The following is a 22,229-nucleotide window of genomic DNA, read 5'->3' on the forward strand; positions in this document are numbered from 1 at the left end:
GTGTCCGCGTTAGGGATTTCACAGCGTTGACGTTGAGCCTTACTTTTGATCTTAACACGATGACACGTTGACTAGAACTCAGAAAGTTTCCTGAGCACGTTCGACAAAATGCTAGCTAATACAAAGGAAAATAGATTTCTTTGTTTGTAGATAATACGTAGGCAAGTATATCCGCGGCAAAAAACCACAAATGCTAAAGATAATAACGCAAAAGAAACTACAAAGGGATCGAAAGGAAATACGGAAAACCAGAAAATATTTGGCAGTAACAGCAATAGCTTTGCATGTTATCTATAACCGTCAGGTATACTCTACCCACGACAGTATAGAACTGATTAAAGCGATAGTTTTGCATGTTATCTATAACCGTCAGGTATACTCTACCCACGACAGTATAGAACTGATTAAAGCAATAGTTTTGCATGTTATCTATAACCGTCAGGTATACTCTACCCACGACAGTATAGAAATGATTAAAGCAATAGCTTGGCATGTTATCTATAACCGTCAGGTATTCTCTACCCACGACAGTATAGAACTAATTAAAGCAATAGTTGTGCATGTTATCTATAATCAACAGGTATACTCTACCCACGACTGTATAGAACTGATTAAAGCAATAGTTTTGCATGTTATCTATAACCGTTAGTTATACTCTACCCACGACAGTATAGAACTGATTAAAGGGATAGTTTTGCATGTTATCTATAACCGTCAGGTATACTCTACCCACGACAGTATAGGACTGATTAAAGCAATAGTTTTGCAAGTTATTTATAACCGCCAGGTATACTCCACGCACGACAGTATAGAACTAATTAAAGCGATAGTTTTGCATGTTATCTATATCCGACAGGTATACCGACGACAGTTTAGAACTGATCAAATTGATAGTTTTGCATGTTATCTATAACTGTCAGGTATACACTACCCACAACAGTATAGGACAAATTAAAGCGACAGTCTTGCAAGGTGTCTTTAACCAAAAGGTAGGCACTACCCGTGATAGTACAGGACCATGACGAGCTTAGTCCTCCAAAAAAATTATGCAAATTAGATTTAATCTCCTTAGTAGAGAATATTTCTCCATTTAGGGGATTGAAATCAGAAACATAAGTAAGTAGTTCACACCTTGAACTACTGCAATGTACAGTAAGGTGTCAGTTGCGGTATCTCTGTAGAAAGTAAAAAACATATATTAGCTGGATTCTGGGTTGATTTTGTTGTCTTAAAATCGCAGGTTACATCAAACTGAATGAGGTTTGCCAACCACCAGTTCCTATGAAGTACTGTATTTATTCAATCAAGTGCTGGGCGCTTATTCGAGGTGGACACTTATTCGAGGCTGGGCGCTTATTACATTTTCGCCATTTCTTGAGAGTAGAAAGTTTGTTTTACAACAAAACAATGAATAATAATAAAACATGAAGTTGCACAAAGCAACTGTTCATTGAAAGTGTCTATAAAATGCTAAGAAAACTCGGTCTTCAGAGAACCCTCTTAGTAGTACTTAGTCAATTTCAATCTCTATTAGTATTACTGGTGACATCGAACTGTGCAAGGTGTGCCACCCACCAGTATTGATGAAAAATATAAGCAGGCAGTATTAGATTTGCAGGTTACATCAAACTGTATGAAAAAACTGCCAGAGCAAAAACTGCGTGACACACCAACATATCGTAACAATCACACTGGTTTCATTTCAAATTTCCTGGCATGCCGTAAAAAATAAAATACCTCCTGGACAGAATTTTTTGAGAGCTTAGCTCGTCATGGATTTAAGCGAAAGTGTTGCAAGTTATCTGTAACCATCATTTATACACTAACCACGATAGTACAGGTCTAATTAAAACGATAGCTTTGCAGGTTATCTGAAACAATCATATAGGTCACACAATGGTCACGCAATGTCACACAACATAATAGCATACACTGTTGCATTATCGTTCGTTAAAACAATGTATGTAACAAACTTACCTGGAATCCTCCTCACTCGTGAATGATTTAAAGAATGAATGATCCACAATGTCAAAACTCCTATAAACAAACGCGACTAATATTTTCCTGGTTGCAATTGCATACATGCATGCCAGCAGCTTTCACTGAGGACCACGTGCTTCAGTACTACAGACCAAAACGGACATTCACCACCGATCGACGACAGAACAATTTTGTTTGCGTGCGTAAAAGAAATCTGTACCAACTGCAAGACCTCGAGACATTTTTGAAAAGCAAAGCGGTTGTCGATGTACGGCACCCGTTCGGTGTCTACTGTCGCTGTAATTCCCCATTTCAAGTCGCCGAAACAAAATCAACAATGTATTTGATACCGATCCATACAGATTACAATCTTGTGAGGAGTGAAATCTTCCACTTGAACAGCATTTCACTATAATGACTTTCAAAATGGTTATACAGCATCGAGAAGCTAGAAATCGCCGGAAATCGGAATAACCGGATCGATAATTCGCATGAATAAATATTTGAGCACTCGTCGCAGCTAACGAAATTCACCGAGAATTCAACTGCTTGAAGTCGTCACTTCGCGCTTCCATTTCAGTTTAAGACCCCAGTAGAATTTGTCCCCAGTAGAATGATGCCACCGAAAGCCGAAAGGTGGACCATGAAAAGCTTTCCTGACAATGATGTGGACGCACAACGCATTGCTTTGACTGCTTTTCGCTCTGGCCTCTAACAAACAAGAGATTCGCGCGAAATGACTCTTTCGCGCGCGAATCAAAACTATTTTATCCAGGGGTGGGACGTCAGCTAAATTACACTATCCGGTGATTGGATCATAAACCTTTGATAATACATATTTTTCCACACTAAGAGAAAAAGTAAATGATTTAAAACACAAGAAAAAAGTAGATGAAGTCAGTTGAAACAAATTTTGTTTGCACAATAACATCTAAATGATATCCCCAGCTACTACCCCTCGAAAAAGCGTGATTCTTGGCGCCAAATCCTTCTGCATAAATTTGCCGCCCGAAGACTGGGGAAAGGACGAATATAATACCGACCGTCCCCGGGGTAGAAATATTAATCTTTAGTCTATCTGCCCAGCTGCCCTATTTATTTCCTTTTTCCGAATGCTTATTCACTTTAAATAAACAAAAACATTTATCTTCCTGTGTTTTTTGTTGATATATTTAAAGATGGTACGCTGGAGAACGCCAACGCCGGCGAAAAACTTTCCCTACTCACCCCCTCCCCAAGACATCAGCAATAATTCATATTTGAGCGCCAAAATCTTGAAATACGTTACGTTATTTCGGCGATCATGGCGGAGATCAAAGAGGCATAGGCGTACGGGCCGGGGGGGCTGGGGGGGCTGCAGCCCCCCCAAATTTTGGGCAACTCAGATTTTTTGGGCAGCAAGAGAAATTTGGGCAAAGTCAGTTTTTAAAGTAGTTTTCTTTTTTTTCTCGAAAAGATAGATATGTTCTATTTTAACCTGAAGTCGGCGTGGTTATTATTTTCTTGACAATGTGAGACCAGATTCACTAACAAGATTTACCCAAGATTCCTTATTTCGAGAGGCGCTGATATCTTCGTAACTGTAGGACGTAAATTTCCGGCGGCCACCATTTCAAGTAGAGACGTCAGTGAGAATCGATACGTCCAGAAAGAACGTGGAATCTAGTGAGATGTTAAATTTTAAGAACCAGTGAATGGACAGTTTGATGAATGCACCAAAGAAGCGCTGCTTGTACGTGGAAGCCAGCAGTTATTATGAACTTCCTTTTCTAAACGTTATAACAAATAAATTCATATTTCCTTTAATAATGGACAAAATGATAGTCACTCAATTTGGGAAATTTATGTCACGGTGAAACACGACCCTGATAAAGAAAGCTTCTCCCGCGTTGCTAAATTTTACAAAATCGACGGCGAGATTCTGAAAGCCGAGCAGAAAATGTACGCGAGTTTTCGTCGTTTGCGCGGATTAGGCTACATGACTGTTTCAGAAATGCTGGAGACAATGCACGAGAATGGTCTATTTGATATGTCTCCACAGTTTTCTTATGTGGTACATATCCTCGCAGAGCATGATACTTGCTACATGTACATCGTGTTCTGCAGAAAGATCATTGTGTGCATTGCGCAGATTGAAAACTTACCTCAACAGCACCATGGGGCAACGTGTCAGTAACATCGCACTTATTAACATTGAAAGGGCATATGCCAAATCTGTAGTCAACAATGAAAAGATTGTACCATTGAAATCTTCGGCCATCGAAATGGCAGATAGCTATTTCTTTTAAGGTGATTTATGAGCTCATATGATAAATTCATATGCAAGAACTGCACGAGAATATTTTCTCTTCATATGTAGGCCTATGGTAGCTTATATTAGTGCATCGCAGTACCCTCGTTTCTTCTCGACTTTTTCGTAAAAATTTGGGCAACTTGCGATAATTTTTTGGGCAAATGGTTCACCGCCCCCCCTGGCAAAAAATTGCCCGTACGCCTATGCAAAGAGGAGTGCAATGATCTTTTCGAAGAAACGCTGCAAAAATCAAAGAAGTACCAGTCGAAAACGAGAAATTACTGTAGAAATGCAAGCTCGCGAAGAGAATGCTCGGTGAAGTACTGTAAGAGCTGAATCGCCTGAAAGAAATGAGCCAAAACACGACAGAAGGGAATCGATGACTCGCAGAAACAATAACCGGTATGCAATGCATACTAAGGCGGTGACGTTCCAGTATAGCGAGTCAGTATGTTTGAAGCCCAGACAGAGGACTGAGAATGGACATTTTGGGCTTCGTTTGTTTGTTGTTCAATTTCAGACTGTAATGTTACCCTTGAGAATTACTTCTTTCAAAATCAATTAAAAGAAATTCACAATAATTATTCAGATAGATAAAAGAAAACTCTCTAGGGGAGCATCATGTGATTTGTAATGGGCAATCTATATACAAAGCTAGTAAGGTCTACTGTTGTGAGTGAAAATGTGATTAAAGTTGATAGTTTAGAAACTGATTCATTTGCTATAAAAGGGGAAAAGGGGTTTGTCGAGTAAATAGAATTTTGCAATAAGTTGCTTTCGGGTGGTGTTCTTTGTTAAGTTGTGCATTCCAAGGTAAGGATGTTAGTTTCTAACCAAAGTTAATAAAAAAGGCAAATACTGAGCTGCTTTGATCACAAAATTGGAATTTTAATTTGTACAATTGTAACTGAATGTCTTTTATTACAGTGGAATGCAACATAGTATGCAACTGTACTAGAAAGCCAGGAAGCAACCACAACTTGGCAGAAAAATACTGTTTTGAAATAATGTATCTTGATTAACTGTTGTTTAAATGCAGCTGATAGTTGTGATGCAGGATAAGTCCAATAAGTCCAAAATCTTGTTATATAATTTTAGAGGTAATACACACAATACAAGTGAAGTCCAGGAAGCAAGGTTGATACAGTATCTTGATTTACTCTTGTTTTAATGCGGCTGATAGCTGTCTACACTGACTGTACAATCAGTGGAGCAAGATACAAATGTATGTCCAATAAGTCCAAAGTATTGTTATCACTCCGACATTTGGAGGTAATACACACATACAGTACAAGTGGAGTCCAGGAAGTAAAGTTGATACACCAGTGAGCCAGTGAAGACCTCCGATTGAAGGGTCTTTTCATTGGTTAATCCCAAGATGTTTAACACAGTTTCTTTTTAACTCCGTTGTTACTGCTACATGGTTTTAACTGTGTTGTTTGAATATAGCTGTCGCTCATAGTGAGGATTGGGCCTTTTATAACTGTATACAGACCAATAAGTTCTAGCCAGTTCCAATGCAATGGGCACTTTACATAGTGTCTCTTGACAAAATGTAGATTGAAAATGTTGGAGTAATCAGCACATAACATGGCAGTCAGTGGATTCTCTGAAAACGGTATCTTGTGCATTTTCTTGTTGTTTTGCATTTTTGTTCTGTAAACATAATAAAAGAAAAAATCAATAGTTAAAAATATTAATAATGTTTTTAACAATAACTAATAGAGATGTACATGTAAATATTATGAGGTAACATATTAACATATATCACGACTACATGTACATGTTGATGCAGGGATGTCGCTAATGGACGGCTGCCCGCTAATTTCACTGGTTGAAAGAGGATTTACGGTAAATCCAGCTGAAATTTCACATGAAAATGAAGATTTAGATAAACTTTTAAAGCTACTAAGGCCATAAATACCAGCTGGGTTGTTGATGATGAGCTGGCTTAATGTTCTCTTAGCAACATCCCTGTAGATGTCAAATTAATAATTATCAACATACATGTGTAATTACATGGACAAGAACAAGAAACAACTACATTGTGTACTGTATGTATGCTTACCTTAAATGTACAGTTGCAATATGGTGGGTTTGTGACCCAAAGGGTGACAAGGATGCGTTTGTCAGTGACCCAAAGGGTCACAAGGGATTCAAAAGAACCCCACAGATTTATGTGCTTAGACACCAAGACTGATTAACTACAACACTTTAATGTAACACAAGTAGATACTGAATTCACTTAAATCTTCTTTCTTTCTGAAACACATACCAAGGTACTTAACATGTAAATTATGCTTCTTTTTAACCCTTTAAGACCCAACAGTTACCACAACAAATTTCATCTCACAATGTCAATACTAAATCAAGAGAAGAGGTTAGGAGAATTATACTGTAATAAAACACTGGAAAAGTTGAAAATTTACATAGTATGTAAATAACATGTAAATAACATGTAAAGACACTGTAAAGGATGATTTACATAGTTTTTACCCTTTTACATGTTCTTCTCAAAACATGTCAAAAACATGTAAATATTTGAAGTAAAACATGTAAAAACACAGAACATCATGTAAATTTCCCGAACGAAAGACCACGGACCATGTAAATAACATGTCAATTTATCCGATCAACCCTGTAAAAAGCATGTAAAAACATTTATACCTGATGCTTATAAATAGACTGAACATGTAAAAAACATGGAAATTGACAAAGGGGGCCTGTTTGGAAACATGTAAATTGACAAAGGGGGCCTGTTTGGAAACATGTAAATGGACAAAGGGGGCCTGATTGAAACATGTAAATACCCTGGAAATCTACAAAGGGGGCCTGTTTGGAAACATGTAAATACCCTGGAAATCGACAAAGGGGGCCTGTTTGGAAACATGTAAATTGACAAAGGGGGCCTGATTGAAACATGTAAATACCCTGGAAATCGACAAAGGGGGCCTGTTTGGAAACATGTAAATACCCTGGAAATCGACAAAGGGGGCCTGTTTGGAAACATGTAAATTGACAAAGGGGGCCTGATTGAAACATGTAAATACCCTGGAAATCGACAAAGGGGGCCTGTTTGGAAACATGTAAAAACCATGGAAATTGACAAAGGGGGCCTGTTTGTAAACATGTAAATTGACAGAGGGGGCCTGATTGAAACATATAAATACCCTGGAAATCGACAAAGGGGGCCTGTTTGGAAACATGTAAATTGACAAAGGGGGCCTGATTGAAACATGTAAATACCCTGGAAATCGACAAAGGGGGCCTGTTTGAAAAATGTAAAAAACATGGACATTGACAAAGGGGACCTGCTTAGCCCCTGTAATTAAAATGAAGAACAGAATGCCTGGCACGGTTTTCTTTTATTCGTCTAGAACCTTTTCTTGATACTATCCTAACTACATTCATTTTCAGTACGTCAGTGCATATATTTTTCCAGTTAATAATAATACATACAAATGATTTTATACCCCATAAGTAATAAAGTTTTTCTGCATGTATCTTGTATATATAGCTTGGAATATTCTTTATAAATATAATAAAAACTAGCATTTCATTCAGAATAAAATGATTTAGATCGTATAGTTTTGCATAGTTTTTTCAGTTCAAATAAAGCAGTTTTACTAGGTCAAAAATTGCTGATACCAATAATTTCAACTTCACGTAATCATTATGGAAAACAATAAAGATTAAGATAAATTTATGCATGGTTAATTGATAGAACTGTCTAATAACATATCAGTGACTTCATTTCCAAATAGTAATAATACTACTCCTCTATTGCAAAGGCCCACTTTGATCCTGCATGTTGCACTGGTGTTTGCTTTTCTCTTAAAAAGCCAATCTCTTTTGCTTCCGATTTATCCTATGTTCCTCTACTGAAGTGTCTTCATGCACTCATTATGAGGTGAATTATGCAATAGCTTAGCATATGACAAAGACATGTATTGTAGGATAAAAATGAGCCTTTTAAAGTTATACTATGGGTAAGATATTGATCACTTTTATTAATAGGCGTAAATGGTCTTTTTGAATAACCGCATAAAATATACTTTACAGTAACTGAAGGGTTGGAAATGAAACCATGGTATTTCAGGATTAAATTTTTGTTGAATGTTTTTCTTTTGCTTCAATTCATTTAATGTTTGGCACATGATTTTGCATTCAGCCCTTCAGTTACTACCACAACCCTTCCATATCATAAAACTATGAAATCAAACGAATAATAAACATTGCAGAACCTTTTGCACAATGATTTTGAACACTGAACAGCCAAGTTCACACTAGCCTGCGAGTAGGCTCACCTAAGAGCACGCACAAGAATGACATTTACGTGGCAAAGCCGCGAGTGAACCTGCATCAACCTCTGCTAATTTTTCACTCCCACCTCGAAAACCGCAGGAATACTGACAAGCCAATTTAATTTCAAAGAAAGTAGAAGTTTGACAGGAATGTTGACAAGATATAACATTCATTGAGATATGAAATTTACTGGTGCCTCTTCACCAGTCTCCTCCCCACCATATTGCTGTGCCCGCCAGTCGTGAGTGCCCCAAAGTATATTTTGTGCCCCAAGGTGAGCCTTCCCGCAGGGTAAGTTCAAACACCATTCATTGCTAAGCTATGTTAAAATTGTCCCAAAAAATGCCTTGAATTTAAATTGTACAAAAGCTGATTTTCATCTTTGCTCGGTCGCTCTCGTTGTACATTTACAAGACCTTATTTTTTACTTTTCCTACCTACAGAGTAAGCGCTTATTCGAGGTGGGCGCTTATTCGAGGTTGGGCGCTTAAGGTGGCTCGTACCAGTTTTTCTTGCGTGGGAAGTCTGGTGACTAGCGCGCGCGTCACGCTTCATACCCACGAGTCACGCGCGAGATTTGAAAAGGAAAACAAACATGGCGGCCCAGCGCGAGGTTGCTTTTCTTCAATTTAAGAAAAAATTCCGCGTTCAACTGAAGCTGTTTCAACAAGAACATTTTAAGTAAACGTAATGTTCGTCAGTCAAAATGTTTTCGGATCTTACTGCTTGAGTTACAAAAGCAAATTCGCATGTGCTATGATCGATCTTGTCGGAGATCGTGAGTCAATTTTCGTTTTACCTTATTTGAGCTCGCTGTCAAACACATGATTATTCAGACAAAGAAATACTTAAAAGTAAGACCTAAGAGGCACAACTGGCGCCAACTGAAACTGGCTAAATCCCATGAAATCCTGAGCCGAATAGTTTCGCAGACAAAGCGAGGGGAAGTCCACGCGTGTTGCGCGCGTATATGCCCGCAAATATCAGCGGTAGTCAGAACTGAGCATGAGTAAATGCCAAACTTTTAAAATCGAAATTTTGAAGTGCACGGAAACGCGCGTGGGAATTATCGAATTCGCGAAGGCTTTAGCAAGAAAACTAACTCGATGACCCCTATTTTTTATTGCCCTAATATTTTCCTTTTTTGTAAAGGAAACTTCAGAAAAAATCTAAAAAAATTCTACGAAAGGAATTTTTAATTACTTACAAATTGCCCTTTTTTGCATTTGCAGAAAATCCGCTTCGTAGAAATTTTTTAAAATAATTATACAGTTTCTTTTTCAGATGCCAAAAGTTATCACGAGAAAAAAAATGGGGGTCATCGAGTTAGTTTTCAAGATATAAGCACCGGAAGCTGAAAAAGGGTCCTAAAAACCATTGGCTATCGTTGCCATGGTAACCACTGATGACGTAATTATCGATATTTTGGATCAACAACACAATGGGTAATTTAATCTTACAAAAATTTTGTTATGATCTTTAATTGATTTTTTGGCCATTTTCTTTCAAAGTTTGCACAGTCAAAAACCTGAAAACTGGTACGAGCCACCTTAATCGAATAAACACTTAATTGTGAAAGTACAGAACTAAGACTGACACTGATGTAGAATAATTCTTCACCTTTAACAGTGGTTATTTGGCAAATGGTTTGGGTTCCAACCCTTCAACTACTATCATAGCAGGGGTTTTATTAGAAGCCGGGACCCGGGTACCGGCACCCGTCTACTCTAAGTACAGTACCCGCCTTCGCGAAAATGAGGTCTCAAGTAGACAAATACAAGATCTATCAAAAGTCAGACTAACCGAAACATCTTTTCACCATTCTCCTACATTGATAGCAGAGTCTAACCAGGAATTGCATCACAGTCCTTTTTCATGTAAATTAATATTCTTGTGTCCGGATTACCGAGGGTTTCCTCAAGCAAAGTAATAAATTTCAAAGTTTGATCGCATCGCGTTCCTTCGCGAAACGCATCGCCTACGATATCAAAGTAGTAACCAGGACCTCTCTTGCAAGCTGTTGCATAACATTTGCACGTGACATTTCACACGACTGAAAAGCACATGGTTTAAAATGGCCGCAACAAATAAAAGATCTGCTCAAGGCGTCCTTGACAATTTCTTCGTTGTTTCAAAGAAGTCAAAAGGTGAGTGATTAATACTTCACAAGTCTTTTTTTCAATATAATAAACTTGCACTGGCGTATATAAATAAAGTGTACGTTCATTTGCATGTCAAAACAGTCAGTGAACCGGAACGACCTTTGAATACAAACAATAATCGAAATCGCCGTTCTTGAAAACTTTCGTTCGCCACCGATTTCGCCGCTTTTTCTTACTTCCCGACTATCAATTCCCTGAGTCTGCAAATAGTTACGATATTGTTTTTCACAAAGTCACTTAAATTTAGTAAATTCTCTAAGGCTGTGAACAGTTCCAGTAGTGTTTAATAAAGTCACAATGCTTGTCAATTTTACTAAATTCTCTAAGCCAAAAGGCTGTGAACAGTTCCAGTAGTGTTTAATGAGGTCACAATGATTGTCAATTTAATAAATTCTCTAAGGTTGTGGACAGTTACAGTAATGAGTATTGTTTTTCATTAAGTCACTATGTGCTAGTGGGTAAAAGCTCCATAAATTTTTCACAATTTGTGTTTGCAAAATGAGGATGTAGAATGTTAAATTTCCACCTCAGAATGCTGGAAAATGCATTTCCGAGAGTCTAATTTTAAAAATTTTCTGGGGGGGCATGCCCCCAGACCCCCCTAGCGGCTCGGGCCTTCGGCCCTCGTGTAGGTGGGGTGCCCGCTTACTCTATCAAAAGAACCCTCCTACTTCAAAACTTAATGAAACCCCTGTCATAGCACTACAATTGATAAAAAAGCTATGGCATCAAATAACCATAGTACATGTAGAACCTCTTGAATAATGATTTCGAACACTGACCAGCCTAGGTTCACTTTACACATTTATCACTGTAATTGTCAGGCTTTGTTAACATGGTCCTATTTGAAAACTGCCATGAATTCAAATAATTTGTACAAAAGTAGAACAAAAGTGATGGAATAAATTTCCACCAGAAAACCACACAACATGTACATGTATGTACACCAACTGAACATTCAGCAAGATGCTTCATTGTGATGGTACAGACTTGATACTGACCCCGAGGTGAAACGATTTTACACCTTAACCACCTCTGGTTATTGCCACCTTTTTAGTATTTGTATGTACAAGACTTCATCAGTGAAAGTGGTAGAGCCTTCTTTAACCTAACAACAAATTATAAAGAATCATTAGGAATGACATTCTGGTTAGATCAATGTTGTGGTTAAAAAAATTTCAAACCAATTTTTACTTTCCACTGTCTCATTTCTTAATATTATCTGAAACAAAAGAAAATAAAAATCAAAACTGGTTTGAAAAATTAAAGCCAACAAAGAGTTGAAACCACAACATCACCACTTCTGAACCTGCACATTAGGGACTTCAAGATAACTGGGAGGGCTGACCTTGAGAACAGCTGACTGAAAGTAATTTTTTACATGCAGACATTGCTCCATGTACATTGCCATCCAGGTGTTATCAAGGACGCAAGAAGTAGAGTTTTGCAGTCCACTGGTTGCACTCAAATATAAACTTTACACAAGAATAAAAGACCTTATGGTATCACAAAATTCAAACAAATATGCACATGTACAATTGAACATGTATTTGAGGCTTGTACTTACATGCCACTCTTGCTATCAACCCTTTCATCTGAAAATAATAACACATCCAAACAATTCAATGTCATTAATTTTGCTGACTCAATTAAAAAGTCACTTCAGTACTCCTGACGTAACCAATTGAACATTCCATATTCCATATTCAAACCCCATCGAACACCAATGGTTGATTGGGTACGGTAATTGCACATAACCGTACTAAAATTAAAATTTGGTCCATCCAACAAAATGGAATGTTTGATTACGAACTCTTGCTTGTTTGTATATTATGCAGACATTTTGTATGGTGCACTACTGCCTATGTTTTGTTGTTGTTTTTTTATTTATTTATTATTTTGTTTTTACTACTGCCTATGTTGCGGTGAATGAAATGGTGCAAGTTCTGTTTAAGTAGAAAAAAATGTTCTGTTTGAGTCTTATGGTGACTACAAGGCAGAAACCATTTCCTTCCCACCACTATAAAAAAGTAAACAAAAGTGCATATATCAGTATTTAATTGTTGTTTCGTTCTCTTAAACAAAATATGTATAAACAAACATTGACACTCGGTTTAATTAGTCCTGCATGTTTTTACTTATCAATAGATGGATTCCGAACAAAGTCGAATCACATTGAGTTTGGTTGCGTTCGGTTGTGTATGATTGGTTCCCCGGGGTATCCAATCCAACAAAATTGAACCAAAAATCAATCGAACCCAATCGAACACCAATCGTTCAATTGGGTTTGGTAATCGAACAAAATCAAACATCTATTTTGCTGTAAGTCCGATTTTCGAACCAATCGAACATAATCAAACACAGTCAAACTCAATCGGGTTTGATCTAGTTCTGAATCTTTCTCTTGATAAGTAAATCACGCAGGACTAATCAAAATCAACTTTTATTGAATGGAATAAATATAAAAACGTCCAAATATCGAACTGAATGTCAATGTTTAGTAAAATATATTTGGTAGAAGAGAACAGAAGGACGGTAAAATAACTGAAATGCACTATTGTTTACATTTCTATATTAGAAGGAAGGATATGGTTTCTGCCCTGCAGTTTTTACCATTACACTCAAACAGAAGTTGCACCATTTCATTCACTGCAACACAGGCAATCAGTGTGTTCAATATGTGAAGAATCATTATAGGGAGCCAAAACGCTGCCGCCATCAGTCTGTCTTAGCCCTCGAGGGCGGCCAAAAGCGACGTTGACAGGAGAAGAGCAATTTCCAGCATAACAATTACATTGGAGGAAGTGCTTACTATCAACATGGATGACAACAATAATAAGTGAACAAGTAAAATATTTTTTTTTCTTAAGACCAAAATCATCGTAATAAGCAAAAAACTTGCATGCAAAATTGACTTCAGTTTCGGACGAGTACGTTGTTCGACTGCCCCAGCTGTGGCTCTTGAAATCAATCGATATGTACGCAGTATAAATCAATATATACGCAGTATAAACAAACAGGAGTTCGGTAATCAAACTTTCGATTGAATTCGATTGACCAAATTTTATTGTGAGTTTGATTATGTACGATTACCGAACCCAATCGAACAATTGGTGTTTGATTGAGTTCGATTACCGAACATTCGATTGGTTACCCTGGGAATAATCGAACTCACAGCAAAATAGACGTTCGATTTTTTTCGACTAACAAAACCAATCGAATGAGTTTGATATGTCAGGAGTACTATATAGATAAGATTGATAAATACTGCTAAATACTTTGGGTGATAATTTTAAAGCTGTTTTAGTTTGCTTTATAATTTGCCAGTTGAAAGCCTCACTGAGTTTAAACGGTTGCAAATCGGCAAAATAATAATTACTATACATACAATAACATGAATAAATAAGCCTTGCACTCTTAAATTATATAAGCTTATATTTTAAATAAAGCATGTTGAACAGTCCTGTGTTGACATCTCTACATGCACACGCAATTATTCAATTTATTCTAACAATAACTTCATGTTTAAGAAGTGCTGAATTATACGTATGAAGTGCAAGAACAAACACGAAATTCTACATTTTGAACTTCTATTAAAATATTAAAACCAATCTCACCTAGAAGCTACATAGAGGAAATCAAACATGATTTGAACGGTCATATATAAGCTTACCTTGGAAAGAAACTTGGCTAAAACAGGCGTATTGATTGGAGATCCGGTGAAAGAAGGCTCCATGCAGCTAATTTGGAAGTAATAAGGTCTTAAAGAGAGGAAAATTGCCCTTTTTAGCGAGAGAAAAGGCCTCTCAATGATCGATCTTCGAACCGTTGAACCGAGCGCCAAAAAGTACCAGAGAGGACGCCGGGATTAATTTTCGTTCGCGCCAGTGCTTCTCGGCCTTACCTCTCGACCAGGTCAAACACGGCAAACGACCAATTTTACCGCCGTTCGCGTGCAAAATTTCCTTGTCTATAATATAAAGAAAACCAAAACGCATGCCTCGAAAAATATATAAGCCAAACTGTTGGACGCTAGCGTTTTCCCCCCACTGCTCCAGATTGTTTAAAATATTGTTAGACGAAGTCATAGTCGCCTTCGTTTTCTGCATCAAAAGGTTTTTATTTATAATCTGTTTACTTTTTGATATTAGTAAAAGATTTGTAACTAAGAGTTTTTGTAATGAGTTATGTTAAAACTGATATCAGTCGCTTAATTTCGTCTTGCGCTTCGTTCATCTAGATAATTAGTAAATAATAAAAACCCATTCAGGCGATTGCATATTGGAGGATAATGCCCTTGGCTGAAAAAATGAACAGTTGACTAAGCTTCAAAGGCAACTGTGAAATTTTGAGGATAATCTTTCAGGCAAGGAGTATTATCCTCCAGCAAGCCGGAAGGGGAAATATTTATTTTATACTTTCTTAAATCCCTCCGATTTCTTCTTCGTCGTTTAATTTCGTACCACGTGATGCGTTCTGTCTAACTAATGAATGCACGCGAAAGTTATTTGGTGGGTTACATCATGAATTAAAAGCTCATGTTCACATGTTTTCAAACAGCCCCCTTTGTCAATTTCCAGGGTATTTACATGTTTCCAAACAGGCCCCCTTTGTCAATTTCCATGTTTTTTACATGTTTCCAAACAGGCCCCCTTTGTCGATTTCCAGGGTATTTACATGTTTCCAAACAGGCCCCCTTTGTCAATTTCCATGTTTTTTACATGTTTCCAAACAGGCCCCCTTTGTTAATTTCCATGGTTTTTACATGTTTCCAAACAGGCCCCCTTTGTCAATTTCCATGGTTTTTACATGTTTCCAACCAGGCCCCCTTTGTCAATTTCCATGGTTTTTACATGTTTCCAAACAGGCCCCCTTTGTCAATTTCCATGGTTTTTACATGTTTCCGAACGGCGCCCCTTTGTCAATTTTCCATGTTCTTTACATGATTTAGTAAAGAAATTTACCTGTTTTTTACAAAGAAAGAAACTGTAAAAGTGGTTAATACATTTGACCTGTTTTTTACATGTTCTTACAATTAGCGTTGTAATAAAGGACCATGTAAATCACTTTTTACAATACATTTACATGATCCGTTGAAGACTGTAAATTTCATGTAAATTTTGTTTTACAAAACTCCAACATGTAAATTTTAATTTACAAAGAATGTAAATAAGATTAACATTTTGTAAATCGTAATTTACATGTGCATGTAAATTTTCAACTTTTCCAGTGAAATGGTCACCAAAGGGAAATTGCTTTGAACTTTTAACAAATTCTCCAAACAATGCTATAAGAAAATGTATGGAGATCAGTCAGGAGAATTTGTATTTGTATGATTGGGCTTAAAAGGTTAATCATTTACTGGTCATTATAGCCTACAAAAATGTACTGTACATACTGTGTCTACTATTTTTTGGTTGCTATCCACACAGCTTTATGGTCACTAAAGTATGTCTCGAGAACACCAGTTTGGACTCTTGATTCATTTAGATTTGTATAAATGTGATCAATTGTAGTTCTGTTGTCAGTGGTGAAGCCTGAAATAAGTTGTTTGTATCCATATGTTTCAATCATTTGATTATGTATACTGCTGTTTTGTACAACATTATTAAAATCAATGTTAAAATCACCAAGTATTATATGAAAATGTTCTGTTGACATAATGGAATGAAGTTCTCTCAATGCTTGTAGCAAATGTCTCGTTGACACTTTTGGTGATCTATAAATTCCAGCAATAAGAACATCTGGCAGACATTTAACTTTAATTATTGTTATTTCAACTCCATGCATATTTTGACATTTGGGATATCCATCATTACATTGAGCTCTGGTATAAACTGCAGTTCCATAGAATGGTCTTTGTGTATGCAACTGCCTATCAAATGAAGCATCATTTCTAAACAAGGAGAAGTCATTGATATTATATTCATCATTTTGGTCAAACACCCACAACCTAGTTTCAACAATGATATTTACATCTGCTACCTTTATGTTAAAATCATTTTTCACATCTGATATATGCTTGTGTAGTGAACGTGCATTAAGAAAAACAATCTTGACAAAATCATCACCAATGTCTTGAAGAGAAAATACAGATGTCTGAAGATAAGCCACTGTTCGCAACCTCTGCATTTCATTCTTAACTTTGTTACTCACAGTTATCTTTTTTTCATTGAGATTCTTTATATGTAATCCATCAATTGTGGTAACTCTACTTAATGCAACATAATGAATGTGGGGAATAGCGCGTCTTGAAGTAAGATCAACTACAACCTCAGTTTCAGTGTCACCCTGAGAACGGTGAATAGTTTTCCCTGCAGATGGCCGTAAAGGAAATTGTTTTCGAACGATTTGAGCAGCTTTACTTCTTCCTACAAAAAATGTCACACAAACAGGTTTTACTGGTGTCCAACTCTGCTGGATATTGTCACTGTAAAGGTGTCTATTTTCATTTCGAGTTTTCTCTCCAACTTTAGCATGATCAAATTCAACCCAAACAATTCCATCAGGACGTTCAGAACTTAGGAGACTGATAAATCTCACTAAACCTGCACTACCATTTGTAAGCCCATCATCTAATCTGATGTTTTGGCAGACTTCAATCCTTTCATTTTCTGCAATTGCAAGATGAGTTGCTAATTGCATAGTTTTTCGTGGATTATCTGGAACCTGTCGTAATAACCGTACCTTTAATTCCTCAGATTGAGTACCAATGACACTGTCAACCGCCTTGACAATATATTTTTTACCTGCTGCAGAATTATAAACTGACCTGTTAAACTCATCAACACTGTCATTTTGGATAAATAGGTGTGGAGCATGTCTGGGATAGTTCATATTAGGATCTTCAATGATTCTTGCTCTCAGTATATTCAAGTCATTCTCAGTGTGAATGCCTTCACGTAGCCGATTAAGAATTTCTGCAAACTGATGGCTTTCTCTTTGACGCATAATTTCATGCAATTCAAACATCTGAAAATGTTTTTGCCATAGATTAGCTGCTAAAGGGGCATAATTACTCTCCAAATCTTCAAAAACATACCCGTCAAATACTGGCTGAAGTTGAAACAAATCTCCAATTGCTATAATACTCACTCCCCCAAAATCATTAGCTGTACCTATGATATCTTGAAGTCTTTTGTTAATCTGAATATTGAACATAGAATTTCCTACCATTGATACCTCATCAATGAAAATTATCTTCAAACCAGCAAATTTGCATCTTAAGGAGTTCAAACGACTGGCATCAAGCTTCTTATAAATTTTTAAGGACTGGTTTGCAGGCACACCTAATGCAGTATGGATTGTATTTCCTTGAATATTGTAAGCAGCTTTACCAGTTGGAGCAACAAGGACAGCTTTAATTTGATGAAAATCATCACCGGCTCTTGTATTTAAATATTTGTAAACTGCTTGAAACATCACTTTAGGCAAGTGAGACTTTCCAACTCCAGCACCACCAGAAAGAAACAAATAGAAAGGTTCATTAGTTGTCTTTACAAGGTGTAAAACATGGTAGAAAAATTGCAATTGCTCAACATTTAGAGAACGGACAGCTTCCCTATACTCTTCATCTGGCAATTCATCAAACGAGAAATTTTGTTCACGATTCTCACTACTGGAAGGAATCCCCAGATCTTCAGAAAGATCGTAGTTCCTAACTTCTTCTGTGTTGCATAAACGTTCCCTATCGGTTTCTGCAAGGTCATGCAGTTCTACGTGTTGAGCATTTGGAGCTACGCAATCCCACATATCATCAGTGCATTCTACAGTTTGTACATCATCTAATACCTTGTCCAGTTGCTTACTACATGGTGCATACTGAGACATCTGATCATTTATCTGTTCAGTTAATCTCTGACAACGCTCCTTGTATGTCTCAAAGTCACCAAGCAAATCAGTGTTTTCATCTCTCCATGCAGTAAATAACATAAGGAGCTCACGATAGTGCTTTTCAGGGTTACTTTCTTTATTAAACCAAACACTTCTAATTACCCTAGCTTTTGACCGCTTCTGGGGTTGTTTTTGGTTCTTTGTTTTCAAATCACTGCTAGCTGCACATGTAATATCTGTACTAACCTCATCATCTTCATTATTGTCATGATCAAATATTTCTAATGGCAATCCATCAACATCAGTATTGTTGCAACTCTGCAAGTTTTTCAGGTTTGATTTCATATTATTGTCATACCAAGCTGCCCAGTCAGCTAATGTCACATTCTCTAGGCAAGATGGCCTTTTGGTGTACCTTTTTATTAAGCCACCTGATTCAATGTCTTCTGACTCATCTTCTAGGTGCTGAATGTCATCAATTGATTTCAGAAGATGAACCCTTTCATCTGGTAAAGCTGTATTAATAAATACCACTTCACGAGAAGAACGACGCATTGGTAACTGAAGTACAATATATACTGCCTCTTGTGCGCTTATTTCAACACTGTTCAAGAATTTGTTACCAATGTCACGCACTTGCTGTTTAATACCCAAATTTCCTTCTCGAGCTTCCTCACATGCTTTTCTTAAAAGTTCACTCATACCTCTTTGCGCCTTTGATATGTAAGAAACAACATACATCGCACAAGAGTAGATATCTAAAATGAATTGAACATCCATGTTTGCTCTCCATGCAAGCAGGCAGTGCTTGTTGTAATTATTGATTCTAAGTTCATTTGGCTTTCTTTTCAAAAATATTGTTGCCCTACTTAAGGAAGATCTAATGGCTAGAATATAGACCTCTTCTGTGACACCAAGCTTTTCGAGAAGTTCGTCAAATGAAATATCTTCTCCTTCCCTCATTGCATTAAGTTGCTCATTGATTTCTTTCCAAGTTGCTTTGTGCTCGTCCAAAAGACTAATTTGGTCACTTTCACTTAAAGGATACAATATTCGAGTGCTTTTCATTGGAGGCTGTGGAAAATTAAACCTGCATTTTTTCTCAAACCTTTTTTTACAAGTAAATGAATGTTTATGTTCCTGACGAGAAACTAATTCATCTAACTCACAACTGTTTCCAGGTTTTGAACAAGTGATAATTTTATCAACAAAATTGCAAATTTTTTCATCTGAATCTTCACCAAACTTTGGTGCACCTTCAATCCATAAAAGCATATGTATATGTGGTGAGCCACGCTGTTGAAATTCAACACGATAAAACCAATCTGCTATTTTTCCGAGAGGCGCACAATCACTATGCAAAAATTTAACAATAAATTGCTGAACTTGGAAGTCAAAATGTCTTGCACATGTGATAGGATCACTTTGTATTAACCTTGACTTTTCCTCCCACGACAATTTGCATTTAATTCATTATCACTGTATATTTTATGATCAGTCAATTCACCTAACATCCTTAACAGATGATTCCACTTTGTTTCAGCTGCAGAAAAGCTACAGAAAAGTGTTGCAGCTCCAAGTTGCCTTATCATGGCAAATAAATCTTTCTTAGCCTTCTCAAAGTAGGGTGGTGAACCACGAAGAGCTCTCAGAAATCGGTAGCCTTCATCCAAATGAACTAATTTGTCTAAAGCACCTTCTTTTTTTAACTCGCCTGCTGTTAGTCTCTTTCCTTTTGTTTTATGCTTTCGTAGAGCAATCTGGCATTTGCCTAATATTATTTTCATTTGCAGCTTTTTCAGTTTAAAAAAAATATTTTCGATACACTTAGCAACTCTGCGATCAGAACGCCTTAACTCTGATTTGCAAATGTCACTATAATACACAGGCACACTTCTTTCCTTATTATCTGCTCTCACTTTGCCATAGAATATCCCAGGATATGCTAGTTCTTCGCAATATTGGTCTTTAAACACACTTATTGGATGATTGCTTTCACCTGGTGCAAAGTTCAAAACCTTTTCACGCTCACAATCTTCTACAAAGTCTGGAGATGTCAACATTGTATCCAAAGTACCAGCACACATTTCTGATTCATCCACCTCATTCCAAGAATCTTCTTTTTCCCCTTCAGATTGAGTAGGACAAGAATCCTTAGAAAGATCTCTGCTAGAAAAATGCAAATCTTTTCCACTACCTGAGCATCTTGATACATCCAAAGTCACTGGTATACCAACTAATGCTTTTAGACTAATAGGGTTTGCTGATCTATACCCTTTTGAACACACTTCAACAAGAACAACATTTTGTGGCTCACGAATTTTATATCTGAACAGTTTGATTACAGTGGAAGTACTTACATTAACTGCTGCTTCACTGAATTCAGTAGATAAGTCATCTTCCAGTGGTAATAGATCATGTACAATGACCATGTGCTTTCTAAAAAGTGTTTGCTCTTTTTCCCAGGCACTACACAAAGAACAAAAAAACACCACTTCATTACTATTACAGTCATTGTGATGGAATACTGGCAGGTAGTTACTCTCTTCACAACATTCACTATCAGTTTCTACTGCATGATCATACAACATATGACTTTTTAATTTCATCCAGTCTATTAACACCTGTTCACAAGCAAGGCAAATAAAAACTTGACCACATTGAAATGGAAACAATCCACTATTTTGTGACAAAGATTCCACATTGTTATTCATTGACTCATTAGAAGCTACAGGTGCATTCATTTCTCCAATGTTGCTTGAACTGCAGCAAGGTCTATCATTAATTGTGTCATTTTCCTTACACCCTGTAAACAAATCATTCCAATCTGGATTAAGTTTGATGCCTTCTTGTTGATATAGTACACCATTTTCAGTCAGCCATTCAGCCGCTTCAAAAACTTTGGATGGTCTTATATTTTGAGATAGGACATAGTTTTTGTATTTTAATTTTCTCTTCAGTTGCACTTTGATAGTCTCTGTTTCAGACGAAAGTCTTGGTAAAATAGTTACAGTATTAACAACATCAGCAGGAACATTTACTATGTTGCCATGGATTTTGAACTGCTTTCCTCTAGCTGCTTCATGTATCTTTTGAAAGATCAACCGTGGTGATACAAGTCTCCATTCTAGTTCTGTCAAGTCTAAATGGTCAGGTTTAGATGGAAAATTCATTTTATTTTGCACTGCACATGGAGGAATTTTATTCTGCTTTAGGTGTTTATAACACGTATTACAAACCCATTGAGCTGTACAACATTGCTCACTTATTTTTATGCATTTTAGCACAGCTTCATTATCAAGTTTTAGTACAGTTTGAGCTCTAACAAGACTATGTTTGTACCATAACTGATCACAACATGTACAGACAAATGTTGGCCCTGTAGCAACCAGTTCACGAAAAATGGTAACTAGCTCATCGCAAGACATTTGGTTTCTATTTGTATAGGCTTCTCTCCTTTTTCTCAACCGTTCTTCTTTCTGTTGCTTTGTTTCAGTTTCTTTTGCTTTTCTTCGGGATTCTCTCTTTTTCTTTAGTCTCCTTTCTCGTTGTTCATTGCTTTCAGTTTGCTTGTTTTTCATGTTTTGTTCTCTACTTTCCTTTAACCTATTTTCTTTCTGCTGCTTGGTTTCACTTTCTCTTTTTTTTCTCATTAG

At 36.9% G+C, this 22,229-nt stretch overlaps 4 protein-coding genes and 2 long non-coding RNA genes across 6 annotated transcripts in view; 1 reads left to right on the forward strand and 5 right to left on the reverse strand.

Annotated features, from left to right (window-relative positions):
• Positions 1 to 22,229, forward strand: part of LOC144659369 (histamine H2 receptor-like) — a 40,159-nt gene that overhangs the window by 9,019 nt on the left and 8,911 nt on the right. The window contains exon 2 of the mRNA XM_078519779.1: positions 3,528 to 3,556. Within this exon, the coding sequence (XP_078375905.1) occupies positions 3,528 to 3,556 (29 nt within the window). The remainder of the gene's footprint in view (positions 1 to 3,527; positions 3,557 to 22,229) is intronic.
• On the reverse strand, positions 5,140 to 21,972 carry LOC144661192 (uncharacterized). The gene is made up of 2 exons (XM_078521893.1): positions 20,934 to 21,972; positions 5,140 to 5,929 (listed from the first exon to the last, which is right to left on the reverse strand). The coding sequence occupies exons 1-2, from the start codon at positions 21,744 to 21,746 to the stop codon at positions 5,852 to 5,854; spliced, it is 891 nt and encodes a 296-aa protein (XP_078378019.1). The 5' UTR covers positions 21,747 to 21,972; the 3' UTR covers positions 5,140 to 5,851.
• Positions 8,245 to 10,234, reverse strand: LOC144660825 (uncharacterized). The gene is made up of 3 exons (XR_013572169.1): positions 10,128 to 10,234; positions 8,631 to 9,064; positions 8,245 to 8,575 (listed from the first exon to the last, which is right to left on the reverse strand). It is a non-coding gene; the product is annotated as an uncharacterized LOC144660825 (long non-coding RNA).
• LOC144660814 (uncharacterized) lies at positions 11,521 to 14,732 on the reverse strand. Its single transcript, XR_013572166.1, has 3 exons — positions 14,414 to 14,732; positions 12,308 to 12,335; positions 11,521 to 11,848 (listed from the first exon to the last, which is right to left on the reverse strand). It is a non-coding gene; the product is annotated as an uncharacterized LOC144660814 (long non-coding RNA).
• Positions 16,085 to 20,018, reverse strand: LOC144661191 (uncharacterized). The gene has a single exon (XM_078521892.1). The coding sequence runs from the start codon at positions 19,846 to 19,848 to the stop codon at positions 16,147 to 16,149; it is 3,702 nt and encodes a 1,233-aa protein (XP_078378018.1). The 5' UTR covers positions 19,849 to 20,018; the 3' UTR covers positions 16,085 to 16,146.
• Positions 20,004 to 20,894, reverse strand: LOC144661028 (uncharacterized; the record flags this gene model as incomplete). Its single annotated transcript, XM_078521743.1, has 1 exon — positions 20,004 to 20,894. A coding segment is annotated over one exon (891 nt), but the record flags the coding sequence as incomplete, so codon positions are not given.

Source organism: Oculina patagonica, chromosome 7 (assembly GCF_052425735.1).
Source record: "Oculina patagonica isolate OP01 chromosome 7, crgOcupat, whole genome shotgun sequence".
Taxonomy (NCBI): Eukaryota; Metazoa; Cnidaria; class Anthozoa; order Scleractinia; family Oculinidae; genus Oculina; species Oculina patagonica.

What these genes read in the sequence shown, in the direction of transcription:
- LOC144661191 (XM_078521892.1), bottom strand. Translation starts at nt 19,848, where the DNA reads ATGCTTTTATGGATTGAAGGTGCACCAAAGTTTGGTGAAGATTCAGAT.
- LOC144661192 (XM_078521893.1), bottom strand. Translation starts at nt 21,746, where the DNA reads ATGAATTTTCCATCTAAACCTGACCATTTAGACTTGACAGAACTAGAA. An exon ending in TCAGTGAAGCAGCAGTTAAT is followed by an intron (nt 5,930 to 20,933) that starts GTAAGTACTTCC and finishes TTATGTTTACAG; the next exon opens with AACAAAAATGCAAAACAACA.